This window comes from Malurus melanocephalus, unplaced genomic scaffold (genome assembly GCF_030028575.1).
Source record: "Malurus melanocephalus ecotype Western Australia unplaced genomic scaffold, MMel_1.1 scaffold_412, whole genome shotgun sequence".
Lineage (NCBI taxonomy): Eukaryota > Metazoa > Chordata > Aves > Passeriformes > Maluridae > Malurus > Malurus melanocephalus.
This window is the reverse complement of record NW_026623644.1, coordinates 247,529-266,292: the sequence shown is the minus strand read 5'-3', so window position 1 is coordinate 266,292 and position 18,764 is coordinate 247,529. Positions and strand designations below refer to the sequence as shown.

Below are 18,764 nucleotides of genomic sequence, written 5' to 3'. Positions count from 1 at the left end.
CATTGTTTCAAAGGAATTGATTTYAATCTATGTTTTCAAGCTGTAGTTTGTAAACAGTCCAATATTCTACATACCTGGGATCAAGGAGACTCCTGAGGAACTGGAAGAGCAAGAACTGGTCCTGTACAACAGGAGGAGAAAGAACATTGTTATTTCAAACAATGTGCAGTAAAGCAGTGAGCCCTGAACTGCACCCCGTGCAGGAAACAGCTCCCAGCTGGTGCCTGCTCAAGGAGATGCTTTAGGCTTGCCCTGCACAAACATTCTGAGGATGTGTTTACTGACAACAACTCTGCTCCAGGAGTCAAAGGCTGAACTCCAGCAAAACCTGCAACCAGCAGCTCTGAGACTGCATATTTTTTCATGGCCAGAACTCTACAAAGAGGCCAAATAATTAAGATGTAGCCATTCCTATCAGTGAGTAGCTATCACCTATTTTYCTTCTGTTTCTGACACAGCCACTGCTCACCATGACTACTAGCAATCATTTCCTACAGGAATGACATCCCCACTGTACAGAAGCCCCAAATTAATGGAGTTTGACACTTCACCTGCAGGTTGGAGATGATGCTCTCGATCTGATCGCTGAAGTGAATGGCTGCCAAGTCAGCTGCTTTACCTGGGCTCAGCACCAGCAGCTCCTTTGGGGACGGAAACACAACCAAATTAATCCTTTTGATTTCACAGGCAATATAATTATGCAGCATTACTGAGCCCATCCATGCTGTAACTGCACCTTTGCCTAGATTCGAGTGTAAGATAAAAAACACTACTGCACCAAGATGTAAAAAAAATAGAAGGGTAGTTGGTAAAAAAGGATTTCTGGAAGTTGACGATTTTGTTACACACCAGGCCTTGAAGARTACAAAACCCTTCACACCAAGACCCCATCTCAGTCCTAAGCAGAGGAAGTTATTCATCAGGTTATCTGACAACTGCCTTTATCCCCTTGCCAAGAAGACATTCCCAGTGCCAACTGCGAGCCAGCAGGAAAGAGAAACAACCAACCCTTGGGAATTTCTCAGTCCAATGGAAACAGTGGCCAAYTGGCTTGAACTGAACCAAACCAGAGGTTTAAAAGCAAGTTTTCCTGTAACTGATACCTGTCCAGACATGAAAAAACAATTTCTTTATTGTAATAGAAAGACACAAAAATATTTTAGATGTCTGTGGGTTTGTCTTCTGTTAAACTTGAGCTAAAAGGCTTCATATCATACAAGTCTACACAACCCATAATGTGAGCTTTTGGCTTCTAACCCTTCCAAATGCATCCACACTTCCAAATAAATGAGAAGCAACTGCTGCAAAACAATACTGTGCACCTGGCAACCTTCCCAAAAGCCCATGCTGAATCTAAAASCAAGAAAACATTGCTTTACTGAACAAAAACAACTGTTACAGCAGTAAAGACAGAAAATTTTCGGAAATGTACATCTGGAAAAAAACCCAAGTTCCTTAGCAGTAGCTTGGTCTCCAGACAGAGCAGCCATTGAAYGCAGCCAATGCCAGCAACAGATGGGGGCAAAGGGAAGCAAGGAAGGGCCTGACCATTCCATGAGCTCTGCAGGAAGAGCTGTCACAGATGATGCCTTTGAGTTTTCCAGAGGAAAACCCACCCCCTACATAAGCAGCTCTGAYGCCACAGCTCTGCAGTGTTTGACCCCACACCTTTCCTGCATGAGCTCAGCCCTTTACTGCATCCCTAGCACTCCTGCACCCCACAAACCCAGGAAATCCAAAGCACCCAGGACATCTTAAAGCACAGTAGGGAACGACACAGAAAGGGTGCAGCGGGACTGCCTTAATCTATTTCTCTCTCTAGACAAACCCTCCCTGGGAGTCCCCAGGACTGCTGAAGGTAGGACTGGCAGGTGGAGGGAGATGGCCCAATCTCCCTGGCTGGAATCAGTGCAACCTTCAGAGCCCATCCCACAAAATGTTTGTGGTTTGGGTTTCCATCCTCTCCCAGGTGTGAACAACTTGCAAACATGGTACTGCTCAGACAGCCCTTGAGGGGACAGTTCTGAATTAAACACATGTGGGTATGAGGGTAGAACAAGACCAGCACTGTGACTGAAGAGAACAGGGTTTATTTTTTTTAAGATAAACACCAAGGAAAAATGGTTGTGAGATGATGGGGAAAATGAGAAGTGGCAGTGATGACAAAGCCCCCTTCCTGCCATACAATGACCAGGAAACCCTCTCCAAGACGCTGCAAGTCTCGCTTAAAGAGGCTGGTTTGCTGCATTCATACCTCAGCAAATGACAGCTGTCTGAAGAGCTGAAATCATAGCTTCACCTCAATAAAACGTTATTTACTCTTTCAAGCCTTCTGAATGTCTGACAGCAGGATTATCACAATGGAAAGGGACAAAAGCCCACAGCAGCCACAGGCTGCTAAACCACATGGAATTGTACACACTGCTACCAATCCCGGGAAACAGAGGATGCCAAAAGGAAAGAGGGAGCTGATCTCAGTGACAACACCCAARAAAGGTGACCCATGGAGCCCATCACCTGCCCAGCAGCTCTCTAGGGGACAGAGATGCAGCAGAAGGAAGCAGATACAAGAAGCAGCACGGCAGACAGCAACTTGCCCAAGCTGGAGCCCCMATTGCTCAGGCCTGCTCAGCCCCAGCACAACCAACCCCACCAGTCCCAAAGCTCTGCCACTGCCTCTGGAGAGGGGCTGTGAGCTCAGTRAGCCACATCTCAGACAGCTGCAGTCACAGGGCTTCTTTGTGCATTGTCTTTTGAATCACYCTCCCTCTTGGTCCATTTTCTCATTAGTCATGCACTACTTGCAGATGCTGGTAGAAACTAAAAGTACTCTGGATATGCCCATTAGCTTTTTGTCTGCCTCACRGAATACAGATTCTGTGGCCATTTTCTGCTAAGGAGTGTAGTCTGTAAGGYTTGTTTTACAGACAGAATTATTTTCCTGGCTTATCTCCAGATCACCCTGGAGGGGATTGACAGCACCTTACAGGAACTAGAAATATTATAGATTCCCCACATCTACTGACTGGACAAACATTTCAGACATATCTCCATCCCCTGAAGCAGACATCGATTGAAGACAYAGGAAAAATTATTAGCTGGAAAAGTCTAGCAGCAGCCTGTTTCTTAYAGAGAAGTCATGACCCCATCTTCCCCCAGGTTAGCAGTGCCAGGGCTGAATGCACTTAGCAGAAAGGAATCTGGATGAGGAATTGGATCCCATAGGTTCTGAGGTCAGTGATGTCCATGTCCTGCCCTTGTGCTGCTCCATTCTTGGGAGATGAAAGACTTGCTAATGGATCCCTCCCCTGCTCCACAGCACTCAGTGCCCATCACCCCCTGAGAAGGCTCCATTATCCAAAGAGCAGCACTTGAAGCCAGGAAGCCAAGGAAGCYGGCCTGAATTCGAGAGAGGCACTTACATTAATGTGTGAGAGCACTGAGCTCAGGTCACAGCCATCCCAACAGCTGTGACTCAGCACTGGGAGGGACACTTGTGCTTCTGGAAAAGCACCCAGCAGATCCCAGAGCCAGCAGCAGCAGCTGAGGGCCCACGGGTGCAGGATATACTGTACCTACCTCTATGTGGTCCAAAGCTTTCTGCCACACCAGCTGCTTCTCCTCAGCACTGTAGCCAGGAATGGACAGAATGTTGTGGATRTAGTTGAAAACTTCTTCCTGTAAGGCACAAACCCACAAATGCTGCAGGGTGTTCTGCAGCACCACTGACAGTACTGGCCTTTGGAAAGGAGAGTGTTTCCAACAGCCTTGTGATGACCTCAGGGCTACTGCTCTCTGAGGAAGACAGRATGAGTTATCTGCAGGGAGACTGTACGTCCCTAAAGAGGTCCTGAAGAACTGYCAGGAAAAAAGAGCCAAGAGGAACCTGATGCTAATGTGTTAAGCACTGAGGTCAMAGAGAATTGCTCTTCCACTATTAGAAATGTCTCCTCTTGTTCACAGGAAACAGGACAGGACATCATTTGAGCAAGGGGCATAGGCAGAGAGAACACCCTGCCAGAGGGTAGCTCAGTTTTCCCAGCATATGGCTGAATTCCTCCCTGTCCCCCAGGCTCCCCTGCACTGCCCCCAGCTCAGGTGCTCTCCTGTGCCATGGCTCCTGACCACCTCACTAACACAACCTTCTCTTCCAACTCCCTCACCCACAAAACGTACAGCATCCTGGTTTCAAAAGGACCTGGCAAGGTCGTATTTGCCAGACTCTCATCCCAACYTCTGTTGGTTGTAGGGAAGCAAATACCCCAAAAACTGTGGCAGRTAGGCAACTGAGGCTCATGCAGAAGGTAATGGTAGAGAAATAATAGGGCAGAGAACCTGTGTCCAGGGGAAGAAATGCGGGGAGCAGTGGCAGAAACAAAGAAGTACTGCAGTTACCCGCATCTGCAATAGATCCCACCTTGCACTCAGGTCTGATGCACCAGCACCACATTTAAAAATAAAGCAAAATTCCGAGGCTTAAAAAAAACCAATCAGCTCCTCTCCAATAAACAAGACAAACAGCTTTGACTATGACTAAGAAACCTCAGCTGTTAAGGGCATGTTTAAGGTATTATGCCAGAGGGGCAGGGCAGCTGTGCCCAGCCATTGTGGCCAGCAGGACAGGCTGCAGGGCCATGARGCAGAAAGTCCAGGAGCACCAGGGTCACTCACCTTCCTCAGGGGATCCCGCAGGTAACAGCTGATGATTTTGTCGTAGCGYTGCTGTCGCTCATACATGAACTCACAGATCTGATAGCTGAAAGGAAGGGAAACTTCCCATATCAGGAACAACACTCAGCTGAGCCAGCACAGCACACAGGCAGCTTTTGGAAGAGGCTTTTCAGCACACAGGCTGGCTGGCTCCAGAGTGCTGCAGGGCCATTTGCACCAGCCCCAGGCCAAGCTGCCCACCAACCTCCCTCTTCTGGGAAGTGATCACCCAGAAAAGAGAAAACTGGAGTTTCTCAGGGGAGAGGCAAGGGACAGAGGACAACAATCCTTAATAAAATCAGGTCTCACAGGTTCTGCTGTCAGAGGTAATCTTCCTTGTTTCCACAACACTCTGCTCTAAGCTAGGCCAATCCACTTCACTAATTTGAAGAAATTCACTGAACATGACTCAACAATGTGCTATGACACAGCTTCCTATCTTCACATTTTAATAAACATCTCCAATATTTTGAGACTTTACATGAAATCAGATGTAACTGAGTCAAAGCAAATGAAGAGTCAGATAATATACAGATAACTATAGCTATTTCAGTTCTTCTGCAAGTGGCTGAGCTGGGGGGCCTGCTTTCAAATTCTCTGAAGCAAGGAGAAAAAATGTGCTCACTGAATCTGAAAAGTTTGATCGAGTTGCTCCTTTTAGGACACTAACGAAAACAGGCAGGGCATACCCACCACTGCTCTCCCTGTGGTCCTCTGTGGCATGGCAGATTCATTCACGTAACACCCAAACTCACAGCCTGGGTGAAGGTGCCCTCCCTGGCAGGCTCTGTTCTGGCATGACAGACTCTTCCTGGAATCATAAAGCATCTAAAGGAGATGCTGGCAATATTTAGCCTTTCCAGACACTGTTTTTGTCTCTCCTACTCATTTCTAAAATGAGTACCATGGGGGTGGCTCCAGACCCCTTCATGCTTTTAAACCCACCTGTGGGTCTCACCCCAACCAGGCATCTCCATCTGCCAGGGGTAGAGCATTCCAATATAAAACTGTACCTCTGAACACAGCCTGGGCTCTAGGACAGGGAATGTCAAAACTCATCAAGTCCCACAGTGTTTCTCCTGAAGGGTTTCCACAACTCTACCCCCTCGTTTCTTAACAATGCTTTCTCTAAGAACACCTAGGAAAGAAAGTCTGGGACTGAATGTGAACATCTTAAATGAAGCATAATGTGAATGCACAGGGGAGATAACCCCAAACATAGCTGCAAAGTAGAAATAAGAAAAGTGGAGCTAAAAAAATGCTGCGGAAGAGAATTAAAGGCAGTAATTCAGTATCACACACAAGATCTAAAGGCAGTTTTTATATCTTGTGTCCAGCAACTCACAACTCAGCCTTCTCTGCCATTTGGATGAGGCGGCTCTCTTCAAAYTGCACAATCCCTCCTGCCTGGAGCAGCTCTAAAAGGACCTGCAGAGATTGAATAGCAGTTATTTACATTTATATACAGGGCAGCAGCAGCAGCTGAACTGCCAGTGCCACTACAGGTACACTGCTCCTACTCCATTAAACTCGGTAAGAACACAGAGATGAGTTTACTGATTTTGTTAATTGATTGTCCATTAATGGTGAATGTCATGTGCTTATTGAGAACTTTCCTGCCTCAGTTCTTCCTTCTGCAGGCGATGCTGGGGTTGGAGCCTTCCCTGCTGCTGTGCCCAGCACTGCCCAATATTTCCACGCCCATGCCTCTGGCACACACCCAAGGTCCAGACCCGCTCCTGAGCACAACCTGTGCCCCACAGGTTGGCCTTGCCCAGTGCTGCAAGGAGCGTTGCTGCAGGCACTTACCTGCTGCCTCTCAGAATGCCGCGAGTCATCGTCCGGGCTGCACAGGAACTCCAGCACCTGTGCGGGGTAGAGGCTGGTGTGAGCCAGGCCTGGCTGCCATAGCTGGGAGCACACACTGACCACACACCCTGAGTACCAGCAGGGGCAACTGCAACCCACCACACAGCTGGGCCTGAATGCTCCTGGTCTGGGAAGCAAACTGGGAACACTGGAATAGCAGAGAACTGCTGAAASATTCCTGGGAGGCAAACACAGGACTCTGAACCAGGATCTAGAATCAAACTCTAGAGAATCCAGGGAACATAGAAGAACTCAGGGAACTGCATGTTTCTGCTTTCAACTASACACCAAAAAGAGCTGGAACCACTGCACTGACCCTCTCTCCTCGACTATCTCATCAGGAAAACAGGTAACTCATAAAATTTTACATATATGGAATGCAAGTGTTTAACCCAAATCTGTTCAGCCTCCACAGAGCTCTCCAGTCTTAAATTAGGACAAAGGTCGTATATGTTCTAATTCATTTTTATTAGTGCTCATGCATACCTTTTATCATCACAGCATAACTGCTGTAGCCAATGAAACCACCTCCTCAGTCCCAGGAATTTCCGGGACTTAAGCTGGGATACAAAGTTAACAAATGCAAGTTTCAGGCACGTATTGATGCAAATGCCTTTTCCGAACAGCAGAGAAGGTAGCAGTCGCATGAACTAAAAATTAYGAGCTACACTTACATTCTCTATAAACTCACTGATGTAATTTTAGTTGATACCCCTTATCCCAGACTGGCTAAGGTTGGGAAGGGACCTTTAAAGCTCATCCATGTCCTCTGTCCTGGGCAGGGACACCTTCCACTAGGCCAGATTGCTCAGAGCTTCATCCAGCCTGGCCTKGAACACTTCCTCATCGTGCCGCTGCTTCTCCCACAATTCCAGCCATGCTGAAACACAGAGCACACTGTGCTTGCACGGTCTGTCCTGCTCTGCTTCTGGGAAGGGCCCAGCAGGATGCCACCTGSTTATAATGCACCAGTACCTCCAGACTGCTTTAGTCTACAGCACTGGCCACACTGCCTGCAGTGCTGTGTCCTGCTTGGAATGCCACACACACTTAGGAATACTCGCCTGGTCAAACAGTGTCCTGTTGACAAACAAGGTGTTGTTGGGCTTGGCGAGCTGCCGGGCAAGGAAGGTAAAGAGACAGCCAACCTGTGATGGAGTGAAGTCAGAATTCTCCACCATGACCTGAGAAACAGGGGAGAGAAAAGGGGAAAATAAACCCACAAGGGATTGATTCTGCAGCTGGCTTTGAGAAACCAAGCAGGGCAACAAGAAATCTCTGTGAGCCATGATGTCTACTCCTACTCCAGACACCTCCTGGTGTTGGTCCATCCTGAAGGTCAAACATAAATCCCCTTCCACAGCTTTCAGCTGTGCCACCTGAAGACACAGACAGTGGATGTGTCCTTGCTAAAGCAACTCTGTCCTACAGATGAAGAGGTTCCACCTCTCTGCCATAAACTCAACAGAAGAATTTTTGCATGTCCCTGTTTTTCAGGTGTGAAGAGACTCCAAACCCAGTGGTATTTATCTCCACCACTGTAGCCTGTGCTAATCACGGGACATGGAACAGCTTCTGAGCAAAGAAATGTTACATTGTTAAAGTATAATTATTACAGGAGAAAAAAATTCCCAAACACTTCACTTCAAGCCCCAGGCACTCAGCACGTCAACTGTAGCGTGCAAAGAACTGCTCTAACAGCTAACAAATTACTGCAGGTTTGGGGAAAAGCTTTTCTCACATTAAATTAGCTGCTAGARCTAATAATATTCAGAGAAACTTATGGCTGCGCTGACTTGAAATTACAGARAAAAGGAATATCTACGAGTCACCACAAGAAGGATTTGAAACCCAAGAAGTGCTTGTCACCTGTCTGGCATATAAAATGTCCTGATGTGTCCTSACTTGGTGTCTCCTGCTTCTAAAAAAATCTTAACTGTAAGGGAAAGTGAAAAGCCCCTATTTGTAGAGTCCCCTCTAAGAGCAGTGTGCTTAGCTGGAAGGAAATCCATCACCTGGACAATTCTGTCAGATAAAATCTAAGAACTGCTCCACAAAGCCTCGCCATGGRACAGCTCACAGTTTATAAACTCATTCAGTCAGAGCTGGGGGGGGGGGTCAACTGATTTCTTCAGTGACCCAGAGCTCCAGAACCCACGAAATGCTAATGATTATGTGGCACAAGTGAGGCAGGCAGGCCACACACATTAGAGAATCAAGTAGAGCTCTGCTTGAAACACCAGCTAAAGCAATCATTCTTTATAAATTTTCATTTCTTATCTAAAAAGACTGCTTCTTACAGGAGTCTAGTCAGAACAGCATTATCTGACACCATTAAAATATTATTCACTGAAATATTTGGAGTGTTTTATTAATTTTAACTTTGTTTTTCACAAACTGCGTCTTTGTCAGTCCATTTGAAGGTGAAAATACTGTATCCCTGGAACAGAGCAAGCTCCCAGAGGCTGCAGGCCAGCCACATGGATGATACATTAAGCAGTTTTGATCAGCATTAGCAGAATGTCTACATTCACCAAACTATTTCAAAAGCACAGCTGTTTCCTAGGTGTTCTCTTAATTGAGAACTTTAAATTGAAAGTTCCAAGAGTTTTTAATTTTTATCCTAAAGGACAGCAGATTCCRAACCAAAGGACTGATGGTTCTCTTCACACCACATTGTTTGGCTGAAGATGCAGTGCTGCAGCCCTTCTCAAGCTGCCCTCCTGCTCAGAGTGCCGTGACAAGAACACATCCCCAGCAGCTCTGGAACATGGCTGCAGTGTGCCACCTCCTGCTGACAGCAGCTTAGGACACAAACCAGAGGGGCTGAGCCAGCACAAGGCTAAAATCCCCCTCAGAGCCATGAACGGCTCTGGAAGGCTCACAAAACCCTCACAGCAGCATTATCTCAGCCCACTGCAGCAGCACTGCCACCAAGTCACTCACCATGCCCCTGTCTCATCTATCAGTGGTGACAGCTCATGGAAGTGCTACTTACGATATGTTTMTACATAAAGAGCTTCAGAGTGGAGTCACTCATGATTAATGGTGACAGCTTGGAGGAGAAAGCAAACGGTGCTTGGCAGTGAGGGCTTTTAATGGGAACATCTATTGTTGGGAGCAGGAGCTGGGGATGACAGGTGATTTCCAGAGCACCAGGCTGATAACTGACATTCCTCTTCTCTCCTAAACTAAAGATAGGCCTGCCATCCTGAGAGTGCTCCATCCCAAACACAGCATTTACAGGGATTCAGCAGAAAAGCAGTGGCCCTCTGCCAAGCACAGGATATCTGGGATCTTTTATCCAGCTTAGAAGGGAGTCAGGATGTAGATCCAGTAAGAGGCAGATAAAAATAAGCTTAAGTTCAGAGAGGAGTAATCTGGCAAAGTACCACCCAGGTGAAAGCATAGACAGGAAAAGAGACCTCTCTGTCAGCGTATTTAAAGTGCATGAATCATCACTTCTGAGTGTGCAACCAACAGCTTTGGCTGAGGGGAATCCATGCCCAGCACCTCCTCAGTGGTGCCAGCCAGGGCAGGACTGGAAACTCCTCCAGATTAACAGGCTGCGATGGAGAGCATTGCATACAACCAGCCAGACACAAACACAGGYTCATTTTTAGGCACACTCACTTTCAGAAGAATGTCCACAATCCTCTGCTGATATTCCACAGCTTGCTTGTCATTCTTAAAGTCTTCAAAAGTCTGCAAGAGGCAAAACACTGACACCTTGAGCAGAATCCCTCAGAATACCAGCAAACACAAAGTAGACACTGCTAATTCAAGTCCTTTCTCTGCATATCCCTAAGCAGCAAGTTCCAATATATAATTTGCTCTTTTGTAACTACCAAAATGGTTTTTACACATTCAGGTAAAAGTAATGGGTCCAAAGAGGCATAGGAAGTTTCAGAAATTTGGAAAATAAGGAAGACAGATCCCCAYGCAGGAGAAAGAGGTAGGTGCTACAAAACTCTTTACAAATACATTATTCTTGTTTTACCTCTGTTTTCAAAGTTGCCAGAACTTTCCCTGTGTAATATCCTGTTCATCCTTTTGTATTTAAGRGCATAAAGGACTACTGTGATTCCATCTGGTATCTTACAGAACAAGCACCAGAACTACTCCTGCCCCAGGCCAGGAACTTCTGGCTTAGCTAAAGCATTAATTTATTGACAGGAATCTCATAGATGATGCAGCAGTGATGGAAGAGCTGCATTTTCCTCTCCAAGAGGCRGGGTCTCTTACCAGAGCCAGGACATTGAGGAACTCGCGCGTGTCGAAGTGCAGCAGGGTCCGAACATAGGGATACACCTCCTCATCCGCAGATCCCTCAGCTGAGTGCAGCCGGATCAGGAATTCAAACACCTGCAAGGACAAGGCACACAAGTGTAGGTTTCCTATGGATTTCAGATCCATAGGGAGTTGCAGCACAGAGCACAAGTGCATGGGAAAGCAGCACTGTTACCTGCTCGGCACTCAAACTTTAAAGCCCCTTAGGAGTCCATGAGTTCATATTTGAGTGGTGTTTTCTGTTGCTTGTCAGCAGGGAAAAAAATCCCCTAAGACTACCAACCAATTTAAGATCAATCAAAATTTCAGATCAAACAAAAATAAAGGCTTATTTATACTTGCAGACAGAAGCGTGTGAAATTAGAAAACTCCCTCCCCTTGCTGGCAGCTTTCCTGGGAAGCTGTGCCACTCCTCCTTATCCAGGGCACAGCTCCTCTCCTTGTCAGCAGTTCACTTGGGAAGAAGCAGTCAATCTGCCCYCTCACTGTGAGGCACAAAGCTTTCGGCACTGCAAAGACTGACTGAGGTGCTTTTCAACTCTGCCTCTTCCACTGAATTTGCAGTTCATTAAATTTGAGGGCATCTTCCAAAATAAACTCCCTTTACTGAGCCCCTGGCAGAGGTGTCTAGACTGTCCCAGGAAACCAAGAGGGCAGGGACAGCTTGGGGTGTGCCACCCAGGCTCACAGCAGAGCTGGCTGCCAGCAGGAAGGGAGCAGGCAGCTCCAGGCTGGAGCAGCACTGGGAGCATGTGTAGGGTATACACTGGGATCCCACAGACAGCTGACAGGCCATGCGCTCTCCCAGTCACCCTCAGCAAGTGCCACGGTCCCTCATTTACTCCTATTCTGAGTTAATTTGCTGTCAGCACGGTGGCACTGAATCCAGCAGGAATTAGCAGCTTGCCTTTCAGATCCACACCTTCCCTGCTGGCCTCCTTGATCCCAATCTGGCAGCTAGCAATTCTTGAGAAAACAAAACAAACCCAGCAGACAGAAAGGTGTTACTTAAGCCCAGCTCTCAGAACACCATCAGCAGAAAGGAGAGGCTGAAGGCTCTTCCCAGAGCCCCTGCTGCTCCCTCAGACCCAACAGTTCTGGGAGAGGGCAACAGCCAGTACTTGTCCAAGCAAAGGGGAGTGGAGGGGTTTGCACAGCCTGTGAGGAACAGGAATGCAGGAACCCAAAGCCACCACATACATACAGCTACAAGTTCTGGATTAGGAAAAACACAAACAAAACCCCACCACAAAACCAAAATACAGCTGTTCTATTGTACTGCTAAAAGAAAATGCAAAAGAAAAAGCACTTCATCTTACTGAAACCCTGAAACTGAAGCAAAATGCTAAGMACCCCAAAAAAATTTTGTGGTAAAACAGGCCAGAAACTCAGAAAGAAGTCTGGTGAGCACAAAGTGATGACTGGGAACATCCTCTGCTTCAAGAAATGGTCAGACTACTCCAAAAGAGCCAAAAGTCTTTAAGAAACCTACAATCAAGAGTGTCTTAGAGTCATTTCTCCCCACCATCAACTCTGTGTCACATGCATTTGAAAATAGGGAGAATCCTCCCATATTTGACACATCGAGTTTACAAAGAAGAAACAACTACAGATTTACGGTAATTTTGTGGTAAAGAATAAGGCAAAAAAAAACAATCACTAAGAACTCTGCATTCTCACACCCCAATTTACAGTTGAAAGAAAAATACTAGGTTTAAATGTTCACACTGCAACAACTGTGATTTAATCCTTTAAAAACTAATTTTGTAATTACAGTGGGATATACTGATATCACAAAGATAGAGTTATCAGACTGATAACAGTTTTCCCTTGGAAATCCATGAAATAAGGCATATGCAGCTTCTTCTAAAAATCTCATATAGTAAAGTTGCCTTCCAAGAGGTTTCTCACCTGATTTTTCACCAAAGGTACCAGATCTTCRGGAATATCACCCAATGGATATGCACGGCCTGCCAAGCAGCAGCTACAGAAAAGGAGGAAAAAGGCATTTTAATATACCCTGACAYTGAAGAGATTGAGGAGAACTGTTCAGTTTTTGAGATGATTTGCAGGATGCTCTTATCACAAGGCAAGCCAATTTATTTTGTAAATCATGAAAGCAAGAAGCATCCCAGGCAGCACYGCTCTTAATACACACTGACCCAACACACTGCATGAATTTGCATCCAAGGGATGCCATTCCACAGCAGGAAAGTAACGGCAAAATTCAGTATTTCTCCCAAAATTTTCAGTTTTAGGAAGCTGGAGTAATGCAGAAGTTAACTTTACAATCTTGCACAGATTTCAGAATGAGGAATTCACTAACAAATCCCTCCTGCGCAAGCTCCTGCAAATGGCAGGGAACACTGCAAGGAGCAGCTGAGCAGCCATCCCAAAAAGCAGGGCAGAAAGGGCCATAACATGGCCTGCTACAAAACACAAGGCTACAGAGCCCTTGGGCAAGGAGCTCTGTCCCACACACCACAAAACTCACTCTAACCAAATTCTGACATTCAAAAATTCTGACATATCAGCAGCAACCTGGGCTCTAAGCCTCCAGCTTGACCTCTCCTATTCACTCACACCACATGCAGTGAGAAGGGGCTGTAAATTTAAGCAAGCTGTAGTGAGTACCTACTGCTACTTTACACAATCTCAGAACCTGAAGCTCCCTGTAAGGTTCTGTAACTACAGCAAGTTTAAAACCTGGTGCCACCAGTAGTTAACATTCACACACTTTCTGATGGACCTTACCTTATATATACAAGCAGCTTGTTGCCCATCACCACGTGCTCATCTGGGAAACAAAAATTCTTTGTCACCCTTTCTTCACAAGACAACATACAGAGATGCAATTCTTCTCCAATACACAGAGTTTATTACACAAAGTTGAGTAGCTTTAGAAACAGAAAATAACACTTGAACACTCTTCTGCTCTCCAAGACCCTTATACTGGGTATGTATTTTCTTTTTGCATCTCCTTGTTCGAAATGACTAGGGATATTCAAAACACCAARTATCAAGACTAGAAACCCTCAAAGGGAAAGAATTCTGTACCTGTGAGAGACTTCCCAGCATTCAGTGGAGGAGCAATGACTTTGAACAGCTTCTGTAACAAGAAAAAAAAGGCAGTATTCAAGCAGCTGGAAAAGCTCAAAGCAATGAACCTGTGTGATTTAAAGCAGAGATCAATGGGGTATCTTCTCACAGAAACTCTTCATTACCATCTTTGAATTAAAAGGCACACAGAACTCCAAAACATGGCAAAGGATGTTTTTCCCAGCTGGTGCTACGAAAAAACAGCTTTCATTCCATCAGCTCTAAACCTAAGAACAGGCCACACTAAAGCCAAGCAATGTTTAGCAGTCACAGAGGTCAGYCAGAGCATAACCCACCAGCCCCATGTCCTGCTTCTCTATCTCTTGTCAGCAGACAAACCTGCAGCCCACCCAGCAGCTGCAGAAGCCTGGTTTGGGCAGATAGAACATCTAAATACTTGCCTCTAGAAAGAAAAGTTATACATACATACACAGCTATTGCTCAGTTTCCAGAAGTCCTTTTTTAAACTCATGACCACCCAAAGAGCCTCCTCCCTGAGATAAATCCAATGAGATTACAGCTGCTAAAACTTGGGCAGGTAAAGATTTTCAAATTCCAATGGTTTCAGCTSTCCATGCAAGTGCTACTGGGAAAGCACCAGCAGTGCTTCCATGGTGAAATACATTGGGGTTAGAGAGCCATTGGCACACTGGGCACATGCCCAGGATAACCAGCAGCAGCAACAGAGCCTTCAGAGGGAGCATTCCAGTGAGTCCTRTGCTTTCTGCTGAGAGATCTCTCCCAGAACCTCAGAACCAGGCCTGCCTTGAACAAGGGCTGTTTCTGGCCTTTTTAATGAATTGAGTACATGTAGTCTCCTTAAATCATCATATTATCCTCTGCTACTTTTCCTTTATATTTTATTAACATGACTGTATTTCCTGTCCTAACCTTGCAGAGGATTTCTGCCTTAGCAGGAAATTCGGTGTTCTAAAGCACAGYAGTTACAAATTATTTCTCTCCTCTACTGCATGCAGTCATACAAACTGCATATATCATACATGATTTCCCCCTTGAAATGGGAAAGAGCAAGAACACAGAACAGAGAATGYAAGATAAGGCTTTGGATTTGAAATTATGTTTTCTCAGGAAGAATGTGTGCTGAACACACCAGTAACCCTCCTGCAGGAGCACCTCTCCTACCTCCATGGGACTGATGAAGTCGTTCATCCCGCTGTTGTAGACATAGATCATGGCATCGTATAGGCGGTTTTCCCAGCATAGCAGAACCACCTGCAAGGCAGCAAAGCACAGGGTAGCCACACAGCTGTGCTTAGCTCACAGCTTTGTCACTCCCCARGCCCTGTCCTTGCACTTCCATCATCCAAAAGTTCCATTTAAAGCAGAATGAGAATTTCTACTTACACAACCAGTCTCTGCAAAGCCCCCAAAGGAGTGTCCAACTTACTGCTCATACAGCTAGCACGGAACCTGACTGCCTAGATTTTAACGTTTATATGTGGTTAAAGAAGAAATTTTTAAAAATCTAGCTCTTTAGAAATCTTGCTTGCAGTAGTTTGGCTGGGTTAGCGAATCATAACATCAAGTTTCCAARCAGCTCCACCCTTGAAATGAAAAGCCATGCCATCAGGAAACAGGACTGCTGAGCAGGAACACCTCCCTGCTCCACTAACCTGGTTAAGCAAAAGCAAGTACCCAAGCTGACAAAGAACTCCAGCTTTCTGTGCTCCTGCAGCCTTTGATGTCAGGTAAGATATTCAAAATGGGAGAGTGATTTRGAATAATCCTGAAGGATCAGTATTTTCCAACACATTCAGCTGCTGATCCATTAACCTATGCCAGACACGAACTGGAGGAGCAAAACACAGCCACACTCTAATTTCCCACTCACTGAATTTGATCCCAGGGACACAGGAAAACCCCACATGCCATGCCGTGCTCAGAAGCACAAAATCTTGTAAATGCTGATTTATTCAGAGGAGCTCAATACAAAATGCAACACAACCACTCACCTGCTGTATGTCTAAGCTGGTGATATCCATATGCACAATGCAGGCTTCCAAGTTTTCCAACCTGTTCTTGTCTTGGAAGTGAAGCAGCAAATCTTTCATCACTTGAGCTGTGATTCCCATCAGCTTATCACTCAAGATATATGGCTCCAAGCACTCCAGAAAGATGCCTTTGGCTACAGAGTTCTCACTCATCTTATCATAAATCTGGTTAAATAATAAATCCCTAGGAGGAAGGAAGAGTTTAGTTATCAAATAATTTTATTAGAATCTCTTTGCTTATCTGCTTTCCAAGGGCTCCAAATTAAATTCCATTTTCTCTGTATTTCCCAGGCTCAGGAACAGAATGCCCTGTTCAGTTCCTGTACTGGGGCAAGTTACACAGCATAAATCAGCTATGGATGCTGCTGCAGAAAAAGTGCWGGTAGAAGGGAAGTGATGACGTTGACAGGAATATCTATCAAGGCAGGTGCTTGGTTCGAAGCAACTTTTCTTTCTCAACACATCAATGCAAATTTAAGAGGCAGTTTTGTGTTAATACTGAGTTCCTGACTTTGGTACCAGTTTTAGGCATCCCTCTGAACTGTGATGTGCCATATGCTATGAAATTATGTGATGCAATTCCTCTGCACCATGTGGTGTCCCAGGGGACAGACTGGGGGCTACCAGGGGTGGTGGGGTCTGCCCTGGGGCACAGGMCTGCCAGTCCAGACTTACATGCGCTGCAGCAGGAGACAGTAATCCACAATGACAGGCACCACGTCCTGGGGAGCAAACACAACAAAGTTGTAGGGACTGACTGGCAAAAATCCTGCTAAGTGGCACATCCTGTGGAGCACAAATGCAGCCTGGCCAACACAGAGCAGAGACAATGAGGTATCTGACTCAGCTGGTAGCTGGCACAGTTACAGGTTTTCCATATGCTGGTGCATATGGAWAAAAGCTCTGCTGACACTCCCACAGAGCACAGAGGGCATACAGGTTCTGCTCTGCCACCCACCATACTCAAGCCCTGATTTCAAGAGTGCACACAACAGGTGAGGGTTCAGCTGAACCACAGCAAGATTTTTCAAAAATAGACAAGTAACGTTTGCAGAAAAACATTAAAAAATTAAAAAAGCCGAAAGATTTCTACAAGAGCCCCCTGGAGCACCTTACCTGGAAGTGCTGCTCCATAACCTGGATTTTCCCTTGGTCAGGACATTTCTTCAGAGCCCGATCAGTGTAATGGAGAAGGATTTCAACCATCTGAATTACAAGAAACCAGAAAATTCACTCAAATCCTGTACTGAGGTCCCCATTTCACAGACTGGCTTGGGTGTTGGCAGCACTGTAAACTCTGCTGTCCCATTCTGGGTATGAAGTGCTGTGAGCAGGAAGGAGCAGAGGGAAGAGGCTGCCAAGAGACAGTGGGGTGACAATGGCACAGAAGGGACCAGCAGGGTACTGCAGKACTACACTAACTTTAGCCACCCTGCCAGCCAGCTTTCAGGCTGGTCAACACAACCTGAAGCACGAGGTTCATCTGTGCCATGAGTTTACCAAAGTTTAAGTTACAGCGTATTACACTGCAGATCAAATAACAAGAAGAGGACAGCTAAACAATTATTGCAATATGTGTTTTAAACCCTCCCAGAAGCAAGTCCCTGTAACAACTCAACTGCATCAGCTGAAGTGTTTACTCCATGTTCACATAAACACAGAGCACAGTTTCCATCCTGAGAGTCAGCAAGTCACACACTGATGGACACCTGCCAATCAAAGGTCAGGAAATTCCAGAGTTACCGACACAAAAGGCTTCTCTTCACTGTGAGGGGACCAGARATCTCCAGGCCTGGATCATAATGTCATGTTTTGGATTGCTAATGCTGCAGATTTTATCCCSGCCTCTACCCAAATGGTATTTCCAAGTTTTATTCTAAAATCCTGCTCTCAGTTTTAGYAAGAGAGGAGCATGTACATGTTCTAGAGTTATTGGATTAAGTCATGGAGGACAGAAGCTGTTCCTTTCAGAAACACAGTTTCACAGCAGCACACATGAAAATCCAGTGGGGAAGAACTCAGGGACTCACTCTGTCAGCAATGACTGCTTTCCTCTTGTTTGTGTCCCCAGTCAAGCCTAGAAAGAATGAGGGAGTGGGGTGAAAAACAAAGCTTTTCTCATCTAAGCCACCAGCAGAAATACAAAACCTCCACAGCTCAGATGCTAACACCACTGCCCTCGAGATGTAGAAATCAGGATATGTAAATACACAATTTTGTGTTCTACTTTTAGCCCACTTTTCTTCCAAAAGGCTTATTCTCCTCACTTAAAGGCTGCTGCAGCACAGGAATGGCAAAAACWGCTCCAAGTGCTGTTTAACACTGGGAGAACAATTAACAGAGAGCTGTCAAAGACTGTACATGAGGGCAATTGCTGGAGGACGGCTTAGATGCAAAGAAGCTGAATTAAGTGCACTAAAAGGGGAAAATATCGTAAATGCCAACTTGAAGACAGTTCTTCATTATTCAGAGCATTACAATCTGCTTTATTGTGCTACATCCATGCATTAAAACAAGACATCTTCATAKACCAGCAACTTCACAGCAGGATCTTGTCCTGGGAACTTGCATCTTATCTGTCAAAGCCATCAGAAGTTATTTTTGCAGAAGCTGCAAAATCAATGTGTCTAGTACAAATCAGACCACACAAGTGGCAATTTCTGGCATAATTAATATATTTCTCAAAGCAACCTCCTTTGTAGAAAACATGGTGCTAAAAGCCAGCATGGTTCTTTCAGTTCCTTGTACAGTCAGGGGAGAGACCTGGATCAAAGCATCTGCTTG

At 45.7% G+C, this 18,764-nt stretch overlaps 1 protein-coding gene across 2 annotated transcripts in view; it reads right to left on the bottom strand.

The window, feature by feature from the left end:
• VPS8 (VPS8 subunit of CORVET complex) overlaps positions 1–18,764 on the bottom strand; it is a 69,230-nt gene that overhangs the window by 28,387 nt on the left and 22,079 nt on the right. For both annotated transcript variants that reach the window (XM_057379625.1, XM_057379626.1), the window contains exons 18-34: positions 18,011–18,057; positions 17,097–17,186; positions 16,656–16,702; positions 15,942–16,164; positions 15,112–15,201; positions 13,927–13,978; positions 13,624–13,666; positions 12,781–12,853; positions 10,825–10,944; positions 10,213–10,284; positions 7,644–7,763; positions 6,520–6,576; positions 6,056–6,138; positions 4,672–4,756; positions 3,580–3,678; positions 552–641; positions 75–121 (exon numbers count right to left, since the gene is read on the bottom strand). In XM_057379625.1, coding sequence (XP_057235608.1) covers positions 75–121; positions 552–641; positions 3,580–3,678; positions 4,672–4,756; positions 6,056–6,138; positions 6,520–6,576; positions 7,644–7,763; positions 10,213–10,284; positions 10,825–10,944; positions 12,781–12,853; positions 13,624–13,666; positions 13,927–13,978; positions 15,112–15,201; positions 15,942–16,164; positions 16,656–16,702; positions 17,097–17,186; positions 18,011–18,057 — 1,438 coding nt within the window. The remainder of the gene's footprint in view (positions 1–74; positions 122–551; positions 642–3,579; positions 3,679–4,671; positions 4,757–6,055; positions 6,139–6,519; positions 6,577–7,643; positions 7,764–10,212; positions 10,285–10,824; positions 10,945–12,780; positions 12,854–13,623; positions 13,667–13,926; positions 13,979–15,111; positions 15,202–15,941; positions 16,165–16,655; positions 16,703–17,096; positions 17,187–18,010; positions 18,058–18,764) is intronic.